This window comes from Rhinopithecus roxellana, chromosome 13 (assembly GCF_007565055.1).
Source record: "Rhinopithecus roxellana isolate Shanxi Qingling chromosome 13, ASM756505v1, whole genome shotgun sequence".
Taxonomy (NCBI): Eukaryota; Metazoa; Chordata; class Mammalia; order Primates; family Cercopithecidae; genus Rhinopithecus; species Rhinopithecus roxellana.
In genome coordinates this window covers 133,688,546-133,706,990 of record NC_044561.1, presented here as the reverse complement: position 1 = coordinate 133,706,990, position 18,445 = coordinate 133,688,546, and the positions used below count along the sequence as shown (strand labels likewise).

Here is an 18,445-nt window from a genome sequence, read left to right as displayed (position 1 = left end):
CTGATCCCAGACGACTTTCATCCTGCTGGCGATCCAGGCTGCTGGCGACCTCGCCCTGCAGGCACGTGGCTAAGCCCAGCCGGAGCCAGGAGGAGGGGAGCGCGCCTAGCCTTGTCCCACGGCCAGACTGGAGCGGCTGGCGCCTGGATGTAGACCCAGTGGTGGGGAGACCCAAGGCGATTTTCGGTCCCCAAGGCGCCCGCCCGATCCCTACGATGAAGAGGGCGTCTGCTGGAGGTGAGTGTCCGTGGTGGGGGCCTGGGCTGGCAGTCAGGCTCTTGGATGGGGAAACGGGCAGGTTAGTGGGAGCCTGGAAGAGGCGGATGGGGCAGGTAGAACCATAGAGATTCCTGGTAGGACCTTGCCTGTGTGCACCCACAACTGGGAGCCACGGAGGGGAGCAGGGTGTCCTGGAAGGGGCTGACATGGGACGTCCAGGCTTGGCGTCTGTCCCTTGGCCAGCATTGACCTAGGCCAGGTGGGCATCTGCCCCCAGGAGCACTGTGTACCGGGATGCCTGGAATTCCACCTTACAGAGTGGAATTAGTCACTCTGTAAGGCCTGTGGGAAGACTTTGGAAGATTTGAGACCTGCTTGAGAAAGCACATTTTTCTTCCTTGGGTTGCATGAGTGCTCTGTGGTCACTGGAATGGTGGGCCACGCAGGGCGGTCTGTGATCACGAACGCTGAACAGCCCCAGGGTGCCATCCTTTCTTCTGGGCCACCCTGAGAGGCAGGCCTGTGGCTGGACCCCATGCACCTAGACCAGCCCCATCCTTAGGGTCTTCTCCTCTCAAGACTGATGTTCTTCCTAGAGAGTGTCACATGGTGGAGCAGTAAGTCTGGGCCTTCTTGGCCAAGGGTCTGAGTCTGCAGGTATGCAGGGGCGGTGCCTCTCAGGAGGAGGCAGCTCTGCTTGGAGATGAGGGCTCTGGGTACGTCATGTTCCTGGGACTCTTGGGTCCAGTGGGGGACTTGGGTCTGGTTGGCCAAGTCCATTGAGCCCACATTTGCCCTGATCCCTTTCTGGCTTGGTGGTTCCTGAGGCTCTTGTCCCTAGCCCAAGCCCAAGCCCATGCCCATATGCCCATCGCAGAGGCTAGACGAGGCTCATCCTCCCTGTGGCTGCCCTGAGTGGTGGGCCCCTGGGGCTGCATGGCTCAAAGGGTGGAGCCCTGGGTGTCTGCAGTAGCCAGCTGTGGCCTCCCTCCTGCTGCAGAGCCCCTGCCCCTCAGCCATGGATGCTCAGGGACAGGGCCGTGGGTCACTGTGTGGCTCTTATGGCTCCTTGAGGCCCAGTTCCTGAGGCCACGGTGCCAGGTGTGGCCCATGTGGGTGCTGACTGGCAGCTGCAGGCAGGGTGGCAGGTGGGCAGTGGTGAGAATGCCTTCTCTTTACAGGTTCCAGGCCCTGATGCCCTGACCCTGGGGGACGACAGCATCTGTAGCCTGAACTTTGTGTCTGAGCCAAGGCTGGACGTCCCTGACTATGGGCCCGGGGACCTGCACGCAGCCTACCAGCCATCCCTGTCACTTAGCGCCTCTGATGCCTTCTCAGCACTTTGCACTCCCTGAGCCTCAAGGCCTCAAGCTGGTGGGGCGGGGACCATGTGGCTCTGCAGCCCCTGCGCTCCGAGGGTGGACCCCCCCACGCCCCACTGTAGCATCTTTGCCCCCCATGCACTGCCCAACCGCAACAGCAGTCTGTCCTATGATAGTGTGCTCAACCCTGACCCACCTGGTGGCCACGCCTGCCCCACCCATCCAGCAGTTGGCGTGGCCAGATACCACTCACCCTACCTGCACCCTGGGGCAACGGGCGACCCACCATGGCCCCTGCCCCGCAGCTTCAGCCCTGTGCTGGGCCGCCAGCCCCCGGAGCCCTCGCCTGTGCACTACAACAACCTGTCCAGGGCCATCATGGCATCCATCCAGGAGCGCAAGGACAGGGAGGAGCATGAGCGCCTGCTGCGCTCCCGGACAACTCACTCTTCGGCGACTCGGGCGTCTGTGACGCACCCAGCTTCTACACCCTGCAGCAGGCCAGTGTGCCGTCCCAGGGCCCCCAAGGTTCCACGCTGCGTTACCGCTCCTGAGAGGACCTCGTGGCTGGGCCCGGCTTCGGCGGTGCCCGCAACCCTGCCCTACAGACATCCCTGTCCTTGCTGTCCAGCTCCATGAGCTGTGCAACTCGGATGTCGTCCTCCCTGCAGGCTGATAAGGCCAGCAGCAACACCCTGGGGCCCCGGTCCAGCAGTGACTCACACAGGTCAGTCACACTCCAGGGCCTGCCCTCCCTGACAGGCACTCCTGACTCACCGTCCTACGTGGGCCCCAGAAGTGTCGCTTTCATCCACATGGACCTCCCAGAGCCACTGCCCTCGCTGGCCGTGCAGAGGTGGGTGCCAGGAGGTGCGGGTGGGCTTCCTGGCACAGGGCAGCTGTCCACCCGTCTGCAGGGCCCCTCTTGGCTGGGCACTCGTAGGTCATCCCAGGGGCCTGAGTTTTTCTCTGGTGACGGGACAGGGAGGATGTGCCTCACCCTGCCTTGAAGGCCCTGGCTAGCCCGTGTGGCCCAGCTCTGAGGATGTCCTGGGCACGCTCTGGGGACAGGGTATGAGAATTTGTGTCCTCATGCCAACAACTCGTTCCCCCAGAGCTGGCGTAGACCCAGCATGTGGGAGGCCGTGGGGCTTTCTCCTTGGGGCAGGTGTCATGCGGCAACCTGGGCCTCCTTTAGGCCGTGGCTCTGGCTTCCTGGATCACAGTGGCCCTGTCCACCCAGGGTTCTCCCTGGGTCTGCTTTGCTGCATCTCTTGGAGGCTGGGGCTGAGGACATTACCTAGCTGCAAAATGTGCCACCCTGGGTGGCCAGGCCCTGGCCCAGGGCCCTGTGGGACATAGTTCCAGGAAGCAGGGACTTCCCTGTTCGTAGGTGGGGAAACTGAGGACTGGAGAAAGCAGGTGTGCTCCAGGCACCCAGTAGGTTGTTAACTGAGAAAGCAGGGTCAGCTGGCTCGCAGGCCCAGGTCCAGGTAGGAGAACTGCACACCTGCTGGGGACAGGACCCAGGCCGCGGTGCATGGTGTCCTCATGGCGTCTGTTGCCCCATCTGGGCCTGGAAACTTCAAGCACAGGCTCAGGTGTTTCCCATCGTCAGATGCAGCCCCAGGGGGAGAGCCCAGCCCAGCCTAGGCCAGGCCACTTGGCCACAAAGGGGCTGAGGGCACAGCAGTCCATCCAGCCCTGAGCAGACCTCCCCTACCCCACAGGGTGGGAGTCTGTTCAGCTTTTGTGGAGTTGGGGAGGAGGCTGCCATTGGCAGTGATAAATGGGGAGCCCGAGACCTAGAAGTGGGCAGCATTGCAGCCAGACAGGGATCGCAGCCCTGGGACAAAGGGCTCTCGCCTCGAGAAGGTTTAAGCAGCAAGGGTAGAGCTGCTGTTGGTCAGCACTGGTGGGCAGGAGGGCAGCCCCTCGTTTTCCTGAGAGAGAGCAGGAATGAGGCCAGGCAGAGTGACCAGGGTCCCAGGGCAGGGCAGGAGCTCCGGCCAGTGCCCACCTGGCTGCCCCATGCTCTCTGTGGCCAGTGCTGCCAGCTAGGAGGGACCCAGGGACCCGGGAAGGTGGTAGCAGTTCTGACGACATCTGTCTGTCCTGTGATGGCACAGCTGCTCCCCAGGCAGGCTCTGCATCTCCCACCTGCTTTCCAGGTGAACCCTCTGAGCCCAGAAGGCAGGGACTGCACTGGGCCCCCACGACATGGTTACACCAGTCCACGTCCGTGTCGTCTGTGTCCTGCTGCCTCCTCTGTTCTCTGTCCCGATGCATTCCTGTGTTCACCGTGTGCATGCGTGGATGTGCTTGTTTTGATGCAGGAACCACCCTCAGCTGAAGACTCCCCTAGGTAAGCTTAATGGGCAGTCCCCGGGTCTGGCCTAGCTGGAACCTGCCACGGGCCCCCCAGGGCCCTCTGCCAGCCCTATGCGGCACACGCTGGTTAAGAAGGTGTCTGGCGTGGGTGGGACCACGTACGAGATCTCGGTGTGAGGACTAACCACCACCCATCTGCTGTGGTGCCACAGGGACCAGGACCCCACAGCGCACCCCCCCCCCCCACCAACTTCTCTGCCCCAGGGACAAGAGGCCACCCTAGCCTGGTGTGGACCCATTGGCGGGAGAGAGTGCCATGCCTCCACACCTTGCCCCAGGCGCCCTGCCTGCCTGTCCACTCATCTGCCCATGGGGAAGTCGGCTCACTGGGAGAAGGGCCGCAGGGCTGGTCTGCGTCTGGGCCCATCCCATGGCTAGGGCAGTGCAGGGGCCTAGTCAGCCTCTTTGGGGCACCCTCTCTCAGCCAGGCTTGGCCCACTCCCATCACCCATGCACCCCAGATCATCGCCAGGCCAGTCCCCAACGGTCCCTTTACAGACGGGTCCCAGAGATGGACAGAGGCATCCAGGGCCTCTGCCATCCTTCCGACACAGCCTGTGGGCTCCCGGACCGAGTGTCCCCCACCAGGCTACTCCTAACTAACGCATTGCCTTTCACCGACCCCACTGGGAGCTCGTAGCTTAGCAAGGCCGATGCTTCTGCTCTGGCCTGTTCTGGGTGGTGCTGGATAGGTAGACAGATGGCCAGCCATGTGTCAGTGCTCCAGCTGCCACTGTCCCTTTCATCAAAGCCTAGACCTTTGCTTTATGCTCTTGTGGGAAGTGACAGGACAGGTGGGAGCAGGCATGGGGATGCTGCTGCCACGGGGCCTATGACACCCAGAGCCCCCTCCCCAGCCCTCAGGCCCTCCCTGCCAAACTGGAGAACCCTGCCCCAAGGCATGCCATGTCCCCAACCCTGCCCTGGCTGCGGTGCTCACGCCGTGGGAAAGCACACTGGGGAGGAGTCCGTGCTTCCCTTGGCGTCAGGGACCTGAGAGTAAGCACACGACAGCATCCACCTGCGTTGTGTCTGTTTTGTTTTTATATCTACATCTATATAGCTATAATTTTATTAAAAAAGAAAAACTTATTTTGATTCTTCCCTTGGGCAAGACCAGGGCTGTTGCTGCAGGACCCCCAGAGTTACGGGAGGGCAGAGGCCGGGCCCCGGAAGGGGGGTTGGCTGCTGTCTGGTGTGCAGGGGTAGGTGGATTCCTCAGGGGCATTTCTGTGGACTTGGGCTGAGTCAGAGGCTTGGGAAGAGGGCGTGGCCGATGGTCTGTGGCTAGGAAGTGTGAGGGTCTCTTGCCTTGGGTCTGCATCAGTTCTGGCAGTGATAGGGTGGGGGAAAGACTTTGGTCTGCCGCTACCCACAGGGGAATCCCAGGAACCCAAGAGCTTGGCGAAATGAAGTGTGGGTGCATAGGGGCCACATGCTGGCTCAGGGCCACGTGGGGGCCGCTGAAACTGCTGGAACTCTCCTGCCTGACAAATGCCAGGGGCAGGGCTGAGGGAGTGTGAGGGATGCGCAGCTGTTCAGGGCTGAGACAACCTGGGCTGGGGCTGTCCCATTGTGGGAGGGGTGCGGGCTGTAGGGCCCCGAAGCTGGTCCTGTGCTGACCACCTTTCTGCTTCTCTCTCACGGACGCTGCAGCCCACAGGGAGCGGATTGGCACCTGTACCCGTGGATGGGGGCAACGTGACCAGCCTTGGGTGTCTCCTGGGCTGCACCTATGCCACCTTGGCCACCTGGAAGACCGCCCAGCACTGCGGGCCCCCTGGAGCCCGACCACCTGGGGTGCCCCCACGTGGGGCCATGTGCCGCCTGCACTTGGCTACCTAGTCTTTTCCCCCAGCCTCCCCGGGCCCTAGCAGGATGACAAGTAGGCAGCTCTGGGGCCTGGGACAGCCCAGCTGGGGACCCAGGAGGTCAGACTGCCATGGATCCTAGGGCAGGGCTGGAGGTGAGCTGGGCTTTCTTCTCCACCAGCCACAGCTTGACAGACTCCCAGCCTGCCAAGGTCTGAGACCCTGTGTCCACGTGACCTCAGTGAGTCGTCCCCCACCTGCTGCAAGGGGTCCAGCACCCTACAGGGGGCAGCACCAGAACCTGCGGAGACCAGCACAAACTTTGCTGAGCCTCCCTGTCCAACCAAGCTCTTTAGACCAAGCCACTTCCTCCTCGGGGAGCCCAGGCCTCCGTGGGTTGGGCTGGGTGGGGGGTTTCAGGTTGCCCCCGAAGGTCTCTGCACTCCTGCCCTTCGCCTGACACATGAACAGATGCCTTAATTTCCTGGAGCCACCAGCATGGTGAGCCATTGGCTCCTGCCTGCCTCCAGGGTCCTATGGTCATGGCCAGCTCTGCTTGGGCCCCACTGGGGCTGCCTGCACCCAGAGACGATGCTGCCGGGCGCTCAGAGGGCCCGAGGCCTAAGCCCTGTGTCCTCCAGCAGAGGTATGGCCTGTGGCAGGGTGGCACTCCAGCCAGCCCTTCTCCAGCACAGGGTCCCTGTCCCTGGTTTACCCTGGGCTGCGGCTATTATTTCTCCCATTTTGGGATGAGAAAGCCACAGAACTCTCCTGCATTGTTCTTAAGGGCACCCCTGCTAATTCATTCCCCAAATAAAATTTTCGGTGTTGATCTCCACAGCTCTGTCTACCAATGTGGTGCCCTGTACCGGACAGGGCCCTGGGTTGGGAAGGTGACAGGACCTGGGCAGGGAGGGTGGTGGCCAGGAAGGGAGGGGAGTTGCATGAGGGGCATGAGGTCAGTGGATCAGCAGGTTCAGTGCTGAAAACCTGACCTCTGAGGTCCACGGGAGGGCCTGGCCCAGGGGGCAAGACCTGAGGACCCCCTAGTCCTTACTGCTGTTGCCTTTCAGTGGAAACCCTCCTAAGACCCCTTGGGGGTCAGAGCCCTGTGCAGAGGGGCTGACTTCTGGAGGGCAGGTGGGATGTGGGGTGAGAAGCCAGCCCTGAGGCTGGGGTCTCCACCCTGAGGGACCTTCGCTGTCGGATGGCCTGGGTGTCCCTTCCCCAATTTCCACAGAGACGTGCTTGCCGGTCATGTATGTCATGACTCTATGTCCAGCCACAGGCCCAGCCCTCAGGACAGACCCCGCCTCCACCCTTCTCTGCACCTCCTGGCAGGGATGGTGTGTAGTGGTGCCGACATGGCCACTGGGCATCTGGGGCAGTGCTGGTCGCCTGGCCTCCTCGCTGGAACCGCTGGGCCCCCAGCCTAGGACAGGAGGCCATCCACCTCAAGGTGCAGGAAGGGGTCCAGCAGGGCCTGGAGCTTCCAGATGGTGGCATGGCTCAGCAGGGGTGGCACCAGCCCCTCGAAGGGCCTGGGGTTCACCATGTACACGTAGGCGCCCAGCAGGGCACCCAGCAGCAGCCTCAGGGTCAGTAGCCTACAGGTGGTGGCAGTCAGGGGCAGGGGTACGCAGGGGGCCTGGGGAGCTGGGCTCTGCCGGACAGTAACCTACCAGAGCTGGCCTGCCAGGCCCTTGGAGCTTTCCAGCTTTGGCCTCCCTTTCTGTTGGGGAGCCCACCCTGATGGTCCAGGCTGAGGCCGGGGATCCCTGACTTTGGGAAACCCTCCTCAGACAGGGCTCCCCCCACCACAGCCCTGGCCCCTTCCTCCTGGACAGGTTCCTGCAGCCACTTTTCAGATGCCCCCTGCCCTGAACCTGCTCTGCTGGAGCCCATTTCTCCCCCTCGCCCAAGCAGAGCCCTGGGTGGGGGGCTGGTCTCCAGACCCAGAGGGGGGCATGGGGGGCTCACTGCCATGCTTGCCATCTGCAGCTCCTTCCTGGCCTGAGTGCGGCACTGGGCCCGCTCCCTGCAGAGGCCTGTCAGGACCCCACGCGCTCCACCCCCAGCCTGGCACCCACCCCCTGGCTCAGTGCTATGGAGGTGGGGGATCAAGGATGGATCTGCCCTGTCCTGACCAGGACTCCTTCCGAGACCCTACTCAGCCGACCCGGTCCCTGCCTCCATGTTACCTGAGAATCCCCAGCTAGATGTTCTTTTTCTGGTCCAGCATGCCCCGGATGTCCTTCTTGAGGTGTTGGGGGCCAGAGGAGGTAAGCACAGCAGGCCCCAGCCCCGCCCTACCCGGCCTCTCGCCTGCCCGGCCCCATCCTTCTGGGTGCTGCTCTGTGGGGACCTACCAGGAGCCTGGTGGCCTGGTTGTTCAGGGCCATGTACATCTCAGCCATGCTGTCGGGAGGATGGTGGGGTCACACCTGAGGAGGACCCACTGGGTGGGCCCCCAGCACCCCTCCCCCTCAGCCAGGCGGGCACCTCTGTGATGACCGTCTTCTCAAAGCACAGGCAGATCTGCTGCAGCTCGTTCTGAGGGTGGGGCCCAGGGTGGGCTTGGGCAGCATCAGCAGGGTGGCCAGTACCTCCCTGCCGGGCCCACCGGCCTGCTGCACGAAGGTTCCTCCCCTGACAGCCCTCCCCCAGGCCCACCGGCCTGCTGCATGAAGGTTCCTCCCTCCTCACTGAACACCCCCAGGCCCACCTGGAGTGTTGCATGACGGTTCCTCCCCCCACAGCCCCTCCTCCAGGCCCACCTGGGACTGGTGCACGAAAGCCTCTTGCCCCTAGCACAGTTCCTGCCACACCAGCTGCAGAGGTGCCCTGTTCCCCAAGGGCTGCATGCTAGCTGGGTCGGGGGGCTGTGGGAGAACCCCCAGATCAGTCCCAAGGCTGTGGGCTAGTGAGGCGTTGGCTGCAGGGGGTCCCTGGGCTCTGTACCAGGCCAGGGGAGTGCAGCTTGAGTGTTCGGAACACAGGGGCAGGAACTGCTGCCCCGGCCCCAGGAGGGCCCCTAGCTGCTCCCAAAGGTCCTGGTTCTGCCTCTTCTGGGGGTAGGGGGCAAAGAGAGGGGACTGGCTGTCATGGCTGCTCCTGGGGCTGGGGCAGGGGCACCAGGCAGTGGGTGGGTTGGGGGTGGGGGGCAGAGAGAGGGGACTGCCTGTCATGGCCGCTCCTGGGGCTGGGGCAGGGGTGCCAGGCGGTGGGTGGGGTGCTCACCAGACTGCGGTTCTCCTGCTCCAGCAGCAGGAAGGACTGTTCTGCAGAGCCCAGCGGCCTGCACTGCAGCTGGGACAGGGCTGCCCTGGGCGAGGCCAGGGCCCTTCTCTCCGGCGACAGGGATGGGCATGGACAGGGTCTGGGCCCTGAGCCAGTGCATCCCTCCTGCCTGGAAGCCCCCTGATTTGACCCTGGGTGCAGGGGCCAGCCCCACCTGAGCCTTGCCTCCAGGCTTCCTTGTCTCAGCCCCTCAGGGTTTCTTGCTGTCTGCTCCTTACTGGACAGAAAGATCGTGGGAGCCTCGCTCTCCACCCTGGGCCCCCTGCCCCTGGATCTGGGTAAGGTCTCTGGGACTGAACTGAGTGAGCAGAGGAGATGGGGACCAGACAGGGCCACCCTACAAATCCCTGTCAGTGCTAGTCCAGGCATCCTGCATGGCTGCTGGAGGCTGCGGCTGGCGGACATGGTGGGGGTGGGGGTAGGGGTGGCCGCAGGGGCCCAGGGTTTTCAGCCCCTCCATCCCTCCCTGCAACCCCTTCCTGACCCCAGGTCCAGGCTCTGGCCTGGCCCGACCTACTGCCCTCTTATTGAGGGCTCTGGGCGACCCACTGGCTCCCAGGCTGCCCCAGGCAACAGTCACAAAGGCCTGGGTGCAGCCAGGGAGGTCACAATGGGCCCCTTCCACCTGGTCCTGAAGCTGCCCCACCTGATGACCTCACTGTCTCTGACCCACTGACCCACCATGTGAATTTTCTTTTTTTCTTTTTATGGGAAGGGGCCTTGCTCTGTCACCCAGGCTGGAGTGCAGTGATGCAATGATGTCTCATTGCAGCCTCCAACTCCTGGGCTCAGGCAATCCTCCCACCTCAGCCTCCCAAGTAGCTAGGACTACAGGTGCATGCAACCATGCCCGGCTCATTTTTAAATTTTTTGCAGAGATGGGAGTCTCACTGTGTTGCCCAGGCTGGTCTCAAACTCCTGGCCTCAAGCGATCTCTTTGCCTCAGCGTCTGAAAGTGTTGGGATTACAGATGTGAGCCACTGTGCCCAGCCTCGTTATTTTTCTTAAGTTGTAAAACAGATAATACACACACAGTGTGGATTCAAAAAATATCAAACAATAAAAATGGCTTCCAAGCCTTTCCCACCTCTGTCTCCTGTCCCTGCAGCCAGGAGCCCTCCTCTTTAAGCTCCTCCTGGAGGTGGGCTGCCATCCCCTGCCCCTCGTTCCCACTGAAGAGGTCATCCCGTAGCCCAGCTTTTCTTTTCACCTGATGGATCTCTGAGGTTTTAAAACATTCTTTTCTAGCTATGTATTGAACACTTACTTTCTGCCAGATCCAGTACATGCCATTGTTACCCTCTGTTTACAGGTGGGGAAGCTGAGGCAGGAAGCCCTTTAGTCATTTGCCAAAGGCCCTGCTGTTACCAGTGGGACCGGATTTGGATGGCTGAAGAGCACTCATCCAACAGTGGGGTCAGATTCATGCCCCGGGCCCGTTCCCTCCTGCTCCCTGGTGCTCCTCACACCATCTGCCCTGCTGCCCCTCACTGCCCCTGAGTCCCAGTGCCCATGTCCTCCTCCTTGAACCCCTCAACCCTCAGTTAACCCTCAGAAAGCTGGCTTGGAGAAGTCCTCATGTGGTAGGAACAGAGCTGTTCCCTCCTCTCCCAGTGTCCTGGCCCCACTGCAAGGTAACTTCAACTCCTACATCAAGATGCGGGTCCCAGTCTCCACCGCTGGGCTCTGGGCCAGCGCACTTGACCAGTGGGCTGCTCCTAAGCTGCTGTGGGCAGAGGTTGGCACAACAGTTGTGCGCTGGGCCTGGACCTTTCTTGCTTGGCTCTGGGGACTGTCTTCCATGCAGGAGGCCTGGGCTGGGCTGCAGGATGAGAGACCATGGGGCAGGAGAGGCTTCTGTTGTCCCAGCCAGTCCCCAGCTGCCTGAAGATGGGTGGACAAGCCAAGACCCCCAGAGAACCAGCCCAGACGGCCAGCCAAGTGGCTGGCCATGTACTGCTGAGCCCCAGGCTGTCATGGTGGTTTTGCCACTGAGTTTTGGAGTGGGCTGTGACGTGGGAGGAAACACTGAGAGCCTTGCCAGGCGTGGCGGCTCATGCCTGTAATCCCAGCACTTTGGGAGGCCAAGACAGGCGGATCATGAGGTCAGGAGATCGAGACCACCCTGGATAATAACATGGTGAAACCCCGTCGTGGGAAGTCAGGGACTCTGAATGGAGGAACCAGCTGAAGCCACAGCAGAAGAACATAAATTGTGAAGATTGAGAATGTATGTTGCCTCAGGACCCTGTGATGATTGCGTTATCCGTACAAATTATTTGTAAAACATGTTTGAACAATATGAAATCTGGGCACCCTGAAAAGGAACGGGGTAACAGCGATTTTCAGGGAACAAGGGAGATAACCATAAGGTCTGACTCCCTGTGGGGCCGGGCAGAACAGAGTCGTCTTTTTCTTATTGCAGAAAGCAAATAGGAGAAATATCACTGAATTCTTTTCCCAGCCAGGAATAACCCTGGGAAAGGAATGCATTTCCAGGGGTAGGTCTATTGATGGCTGCTCTGGGAGTGTCTGTCTTATGTGGTTGAAGATAAGGGATGAAATATGCCCTGGTCTCCTGCAGCGCCCTCAGGCTTGCCAGGATTAGGAAACTCCAGCCCAGCGAATTCTAGTCAGACTGGTTGTCTGCTCTCGAACCCTGTTTCCTGTTAAGATGTTTATCAATGACAATGCGTGCCCAGCAGGACATAGACCCGCATCAGTAATTCTAATTTTGCCTTGGTCTTGTGATCTTACTCTGCCTCTCTGCCCTTGTGATCTTTTATTGCCCTTGGAAGCATGTGATCTTTGTGACCCACTCTATTCATACACCCCCCCACTTCTGAAATCCCTAATAAAAGCTTGCTGGTTTTGCAGCTCAGGTCACCATCACGGTCCTACCAATATGTGATGACCACCGGAGGCCCAGCTGTAAAATTTCTCTCTTTGTGCTCTTTCTCTTTATTGATCAGAATGGCTAACACTTAGGGAAAATGGAAAAGAACCTATGTTGAAATACTGGGGGCTGATTCCCCCAATACCCTGTCTCTACTAAAAATACAAAAAATTAGCTGGGCGTGGTGGCGGGCACCTGTAGTCCCAGCTACTCAGGAGGCTGAGGCAGGAGAATGGCATGAACCCAGGAGGCAGAGGTTGCCGTGAGCCGAGATTGCACCACTGGACTCCAGCCTGGGCAACAGAGCAAGACTCTGTCTCAATAAAAAAAAAAGAGAGAGAGGCCTCACAGGCCTAAAAGCATCTTATCCTGACCTCACGCCTGCTGGACATCGGGCTGGGGAGAGAATCAGGGCTGAGGGCATTTTCCCACAGGACTGGAAAGCCGGTCATGGTCCTCAGTGGTGAGATCTGGCCAGGCTGCCAGCCTTCTCTCTGTAAGCCTGCAGGGTCCCCTCTGATCCCTGCGCCTCTGGGGGTCACACCAACAGCAGGTGTTTCCTTCCTCACCGTGCTGGGCGCTTGGTGAGCATGTTCTGCCTTGAGACCTGGCATTTCTTTGATAACATTTCTTCTCATTTCCTGCTCATTCTGGAACTCCTGTCAGTCAGATGTTGGGCCCTTTGAATTGATCCTGTGAGTCCTTTCTACTTTTGCTTGTAGGTAGACTTCCTTCAATACAAACACACACTCTCTCTCTGCTTTTTAAAAAGTTGGTTTTGGAGCCGGACATAGTGGCTCACATCTGTAATCCCAGCACTTTGGGAGGCCAAGGCAGGCAGATCACTTGAGGTCAGGGGTTCCAGACCAGCCTGGCCAACATAGTGAAACCCCGTCTCTAGTAAAAATACAAAAATTAGCTGGATGTGGTGGTGTGCACTTGTAATCCCAACTACTCAGGAGGCTGAGGCAGGAGAATGGCTTGAACCCAGGAGGGGGAGGTTGCAGTGAACCGAGATTATGCCACTGGACTCCAGCCTGGCGACAGAGCTAGACTCTGTTTAAAATAAATAAATAAATAAAAATTACAAATTGGTTTTGGATTTTAGCAATCCTGTTTTTCATATCCAAGACATCTCCATCATTCCCCAACCTCTCCTCCTCTTGTTCCAGAGAATTCTGTTCTGCTCTTAGGGATAAAGTGGGTTTGGGGGAAGATGAATCTTTTGCTTTCCGCATTTTCTCTCTTGTTCTTTTTTGTTTTGGAACTTCCCATGAGACTCAGTGCTCAAATGTCTAGCTTTTCTTTCTTTTTGATCCCTGTTTATAGGGGAGGCAGGCAGAGCTGCCAGGCACTCCTCTCTTTAACTTGAGGAAGCTGGACAGCCAGGTCTTGGAAGGGAGGCCTCCTGCCTCCAGGCGGTGTCTCAGGCTGCAGGGCCGCAGTCTGGAGTGGGGACAGTACCGGCTCCCACTCATCTCTGGCTGCAGGGCTGCAGTCTAGAGTGGGGACAGTACCAGCTCCCACTGCTGTCCTGCCATGCTTGTTCGCAGCATACCACTGGTCTCTTCATACCAGTGACGAGGCCACTGCTTGCCAGCCACTTGCCTTCTTCCTGCCAGGCTGTCCTGTTATGTCAGCCTCCGCTCACCACCTCAAGAAGTGTCTCGAAATATTTTGTCTGCAGATGACCTCTCTCCTGTTCTCGGTGCCACGTGGGGCCTCCCCAGCAGAGGTGGCTGGACACCTGGTCCTGGCTGCTGGAGGCTGTCTTTTTAGCTGCCAGAAGGCAGCGGTAGCCTTCAGAACCCTCCTCTGGCCTCTGCCCTGTTGCCTTGCTGGAATGTCATGGGTCTCAGGATGTGCTGAACTCAGAGACCCCATGGGACAACTTGGTATAGGGGCTAAGGAAGGCCTCTTGGAGGAGCCCTGAGGCAAGATGGCCCTGGGGTGGGGTGGAGGAGGCCCTGAGCAGCAGGGGAGGGGACTGCCTCCTCCTCTGTGTCCCTGAGTGAGTGGGGTGGGGCTGCACCTCTTCTGTGTGTCCCCAGCCTGCCAGGTGCCCCACAGGGGCCAGGATGATGAAGAGGGAGAGATCATGGAGACAGGTGGCTCCTGTAATAAGGAAGGCAACACTGGCTTCCTGGGCGAACAGCAGGGTGGGGTCCTTAGATCCCACCACAGGTGCCCAGGCCCGGATGAGATTCCCCAGTGGCCCCAAGGAGGCACCTAGGACACCCTGAATGGCCCAGTGTCCTCCCGTCACCCTTGACCCTGGGCACTACCCTCCTTGGCCTGGAAACCCCAAGCTCCCTGACGTCCCAGCCCCTCTCCCCGCCTGTGCAGGGGATGGAGGCTGCTGCTCTGCCAGTCAGCCCTAGAGCCCCTCCTCGTCCAGCCCCTCGCCCCTCCCTGTAGTCCTTGCCAATCTCCCTGAGCCTAAGAAGGTGGGGGACTCTTGGAGAGATGGGGCCCTGGATCCCCAGCCCGGGGGTCCCCCACTCACAAGATCAGATATGCTAGCTTAACTGATCCAGGCCAAGTGCCCTGCCAAGCAGTGTCTTGGATTGCGGTGGGCATGGGGGTTTGTCTCAGGTCCAGGCTCTGGGATGTCGTGCAGGACAGAGCGTGGCTGCGGCAGGGGCACTGGCTGGAAGCCGGAACTCCCAGTCTCGAGGGAGGAATGTGTGGCCAGTGCAGCTTGCTGGGAGGGCCGTGGCCCCGTTGCCAGGCTGGCACCTCCCTGGACATCAGTTGCCATGGAAGCCGCTTCCTGCCCATGTTGCCATGGTGTCCAGATGGCCTTGGGGAGCCTGGTTCAGAGGAGCTGCCCTGTGCCCTTACCCCTTCTCTGCTGCCCAGGAATGGATTAGGAGGGCAAAGAGGAGGAGAGGCTGGGACGTCCAGCATGGAGACCTGAGTCCTTCCTGCTGGAGCCAGGCTGCAGCCCAGGGCAGGGGCCAGAAGGGGCTGTTCTGCTGTCCACACTGCAGCCTTGATGTTCCACGCCCTAAGCTCATTTTATTTATTTTCTATTTTTATGTTTTAAGACAGGATCTCACTCTGTTGCCCAGGCTGGAATGCAGTGGTGCAGTCACAGCATATTGAACCTCCACCTGAGCTTGAGGAATCCTCCCACCTCAGCCTCCTGTGTATTGGGAACCACAGGTATGCGCCACCATGCTGAGCTAATTCTTTATTATTTTATTTCTGTAGAGATGGTCTCGCCATGTTGCCCAGGATGGTCTTGAATTCCTGGCTCAAGTGATCTGCCTGCCTCAGCCTCTCAAAATGCTAGGATTACAGGTGTGAGCCACCTCGCCCGTGCTTGGCTATGCCCAAGCATATCTCAAAAGCCAAGAAACAGGCCCTGAGTGGGTGGAACTCGGGGTCACTGAGCCGGCCACAGCCCTCAGAGGACCCCATCTCTGTGCCCCCTAACCTGGGCTCCTGGCCCACACCCACCCAGGCTGCCTGGCAGGGTCTGCTCCCTCTCCAGCCCTCAGAGCTGCCCTACATGGAGGGTTGGGGGGTCCCAGAAAACTTGGGAGAAATGGCCGTGGGCCCTGGCGTGGGCACTACCCTTCATGTCCTCCCAGGGTCTGGGCTGTGGCCTGAGGTGTGAGCACTCCTTTGCCTCAGGAGGGGAAGAGGTGCGTGGTGGCCTTCGGTCTGGGCCCGTGGGGTTCCAAGAGTGGTCTTGGGCCTCCCAATTTCCCCTAGACTCACAGCCAAGAGGACAGGTCTACTGGGGCTATGTGAGGGATGTGGTGGCCTGCAGAGTGCCCCGCCCTGTCCAGGGCCAGGGTGGCGAGTGGACACATGCCCTGAGTGCCGGGCAGCCTCCTCTGCCTTCCCACCCTGTGGGGCACCCCTGAGGGGACAAAGGACAGATGGTGCCTGGGGCCTGGGAACAGGGTGTCGGGGAAGGGCAGAATGCTGGGGATGCTGGGCCCACGACCTCCCTGTCCCTGGGGCTTCCCCATGTCAGAGGCAAGGCTCAGAGAGGTAAGGGCTCACCCTTTGTCTGCCCTGTCCCCAATATGGCTAAGCCGTTCCCAGGGTGAAGGCAATGGCAGGCCATTTGTCTTCCTCCTGGGTGAGTCTCTGGACACGGCTTCTCACATTTTTTATTTAAGAATAAGAGAAATATAAGAATGTCAAGGAAAAATCCTCTCATGGACAATGCAACCCCAGTAAATGACTGTCAGCTGGGGTGTCCAGGGCTCCAAGGCTCCAGGAGGTGGCTGTGCTGGGGCTGCCAGGCCCCTGACTCCAGGGTCACCGGGGCTGAACTGAACATGCCCACCCCTGCCCAGGCCCAGAGACACCCTGCCCCTGAGGAGCCCACGGGTGTGGCCAGTCCACCTTCTTGGCACTCATTGCCCACCTGCCCCTTCTAGTCAGACAGCTGAGCCTGGGGGGACAGTGTGGCAGAGTGCCTGATTGTCGGTGCCAAGGTTATCTCCCAGGTCCTTGCTGGGGCCAAGAGCCAGGACTCCTTGCCCGTCCCCGTCACTGCCCTGTGCCCGCCCAGCACCTGCTGGGGACTAGGCTGCCCATTGGAGCAGGAAACAGTGCTGGGCTGTGAGCTCCTGGGGCCTGTCTCTGTGTCCTAGTACCAGGCTCCTGGGTTGAGCGAGAGACGGGGGGCGGGGCAGGTGAGGAACGGAGCGGCAGGGCCCGGAATCCCTCCATGCCCGCCCCTCCTTCTCCCGGACTTGTGTGCAGGTACAGGCTGGAGCTGTGGTGCAGTTCCCAGTCTCACCACCAGATAGCACCACGCCCCTGCAGACGCAGTGCCCAGAGCAGGCCAAGTGGTTCTCAGGAGCTGCAGCCAGCGCATCCAGCAGGGCAGGAAGCTCTGTCAGGGAAGGGGCAGTACTGGGGGAGCCCCCTCCCGGGGAGCCCCCTCCCCACTTGGATCCGAAGTTCCCATGGGGGCCTAGGGCAGGGGCTGGCCAGGAACTCAGAAATTCCCTTGCTGAGTCGAGGGTGTCTAGCCCACATTTCACGTGGTGACGAATCATCCCAGACACCCCGGCACTGTCCCGGGGCTGTTTGCTACCCCTCCCAAGGGGCAGGGCTCCTGTCTGGGGGCCTTCTCAAGCATAGTAGCCTTCGGGCAGCCCCGGCCTGGCCCCAAGTTGTCCCACTTGTCAGTGGGCAGCGGGCTCTGGGGGAGGGGTCCCAGCTCCTGTCCAAGGTCATGACTGCCCCTGACCAGGGTGTGGCAGCCACTGTGGCCTGGGTCAGCGAGGCTGTGGCCAGGGAGTGGCCTGGGTGTAGGTGCTGCTCTCAGCTAAGAGACAGCCCATCTAGAGAAAGAACCAGGAATCAGAGGGAGGGCCAGGTTCCCAGCCCACAGGAGGCCAGCTTAGGGTCAACAGGGGTCCCCTGCAGGGACTCCAAGAGGCAAACCACATGGAGAGTCACCTGAGAGGGAATGATGGAGGCTGGGGGAGGTGGAGACCCCACGAGTTCTACAAATATGGAAGGCTCAGTGACAAGGAAAGCAGGTGTTTAGCAATGGGCCAGGCATGGAAGGTGGGGAACATCGAGCTTATAGGAGATTGGATGAGGAAGGGGTTTCTGGGGGCTGCAATGCCCCGAAAGGACATCGTGGAGGGAAGGACTTGGGCTTTAAAGAATGAGAAGGACTGGTATAGAGGCAGGAAAAAAGACAGGTAAGACATTCCAGGCTGTGAGTGGGCCTGGGCTTGGGCAGGGCTGACCAGCTGAGAATCTGATCTGGAGCCCTGCCTCTACTGACAAGGAAGGAGCTTGCAAAGCTGCTCCTCACTCTTGGTGTTTCTGTCTTCATTTAGCACCTCAAGGTTGAGCTTCTAGACTCCGGAGGGACCAAGTACCAATGCAGCCAAGCTCACGGACTGATCTGTTTGTGACCAGGAATCTTGATTCCATTCCATGGCCACAGACTGACAAACACCCATCCCCAGATGTGGTGTTTGCTAAAGATGACAAGGAGAGGCAGGCAAGAGAGTGAGGGTGATGTAGTGGCAACCTGTGTGCCATGTGCACCTTCCGTTATAGGGGTATCGGGCTAGGCAGGGGTAGCAGGATGGACTCATATATGGAGGACCAATCTGTGGCTGATTGGAGGGCATTTTCCAGCTTTCATTTTCCTAGATGCTTTCAATATCATGCTCTGACCTGGTCCTTCTCTGAAAATAGCTGCAGGTGGTTGCACATTTCTGTGGGAACAATGCCTTAGACTCTGAGGCCCTGCTGAGGTGCCTGAGGACAAAATCCTCCAAGGAGCTGCTGACCCTCAGCTAGGTGAGGACGGAGGGGGCAGTTTTGGGGGCAGGGTTGCCCTTTGAATGGAGAGGTGAACAAATCCTACTGGTGTGTTATTTATTTGGATTTGGAACATGGAAAAGAGGAGGATTGGGGATACTTGATAACAGCTATAAAAAAATAAGTAGGGGTATAGAACCCTTGCAGGTAATTTAAGAAAATTGTTGGGGCAGGGGTGCAACTTA

General features: G+C 59.7%; 1 protein-coding gene and 1 pseudogene across 1 annotated transcript; one reads left to right on the top strand and one right to left on the bottom strand.

The window, feature by feature from the left end:
* Positions 1 to 215: 215 nt before the first annotated feature.
* LOC104672514 lies at positions 216 to 4,049 on the top strand (annotated as a pseudogene).
* A 3,126-nt stretch (positions 4,050 to 7,175) lies between these two features.
* Positions 7,176 to 9,503, bottom strand: LOC115892856 (coiled-coil domain-containing protein 188). Its single transcript, XM_030915360.1, is given in 11 exon segments — positions 7,176 to 7,350; positions 7,426 to 7,475; positions 7,724 to 7,781; positions 7,945 to 8,010; positions 8,114 to 8,187; positions 8,246 to 8,296; positions 8,521 to 8,625; positions 8,698 to 8,811; positions 8,984 to 9,294; positions 9,297 to 9,453; positions 9,456 to 9,503. Coding segments are annotated over 11 exon segments (1,209 nt in total).
* Positions 9,504 to 18,445: the final 8,942 nt, after the last annotated feature.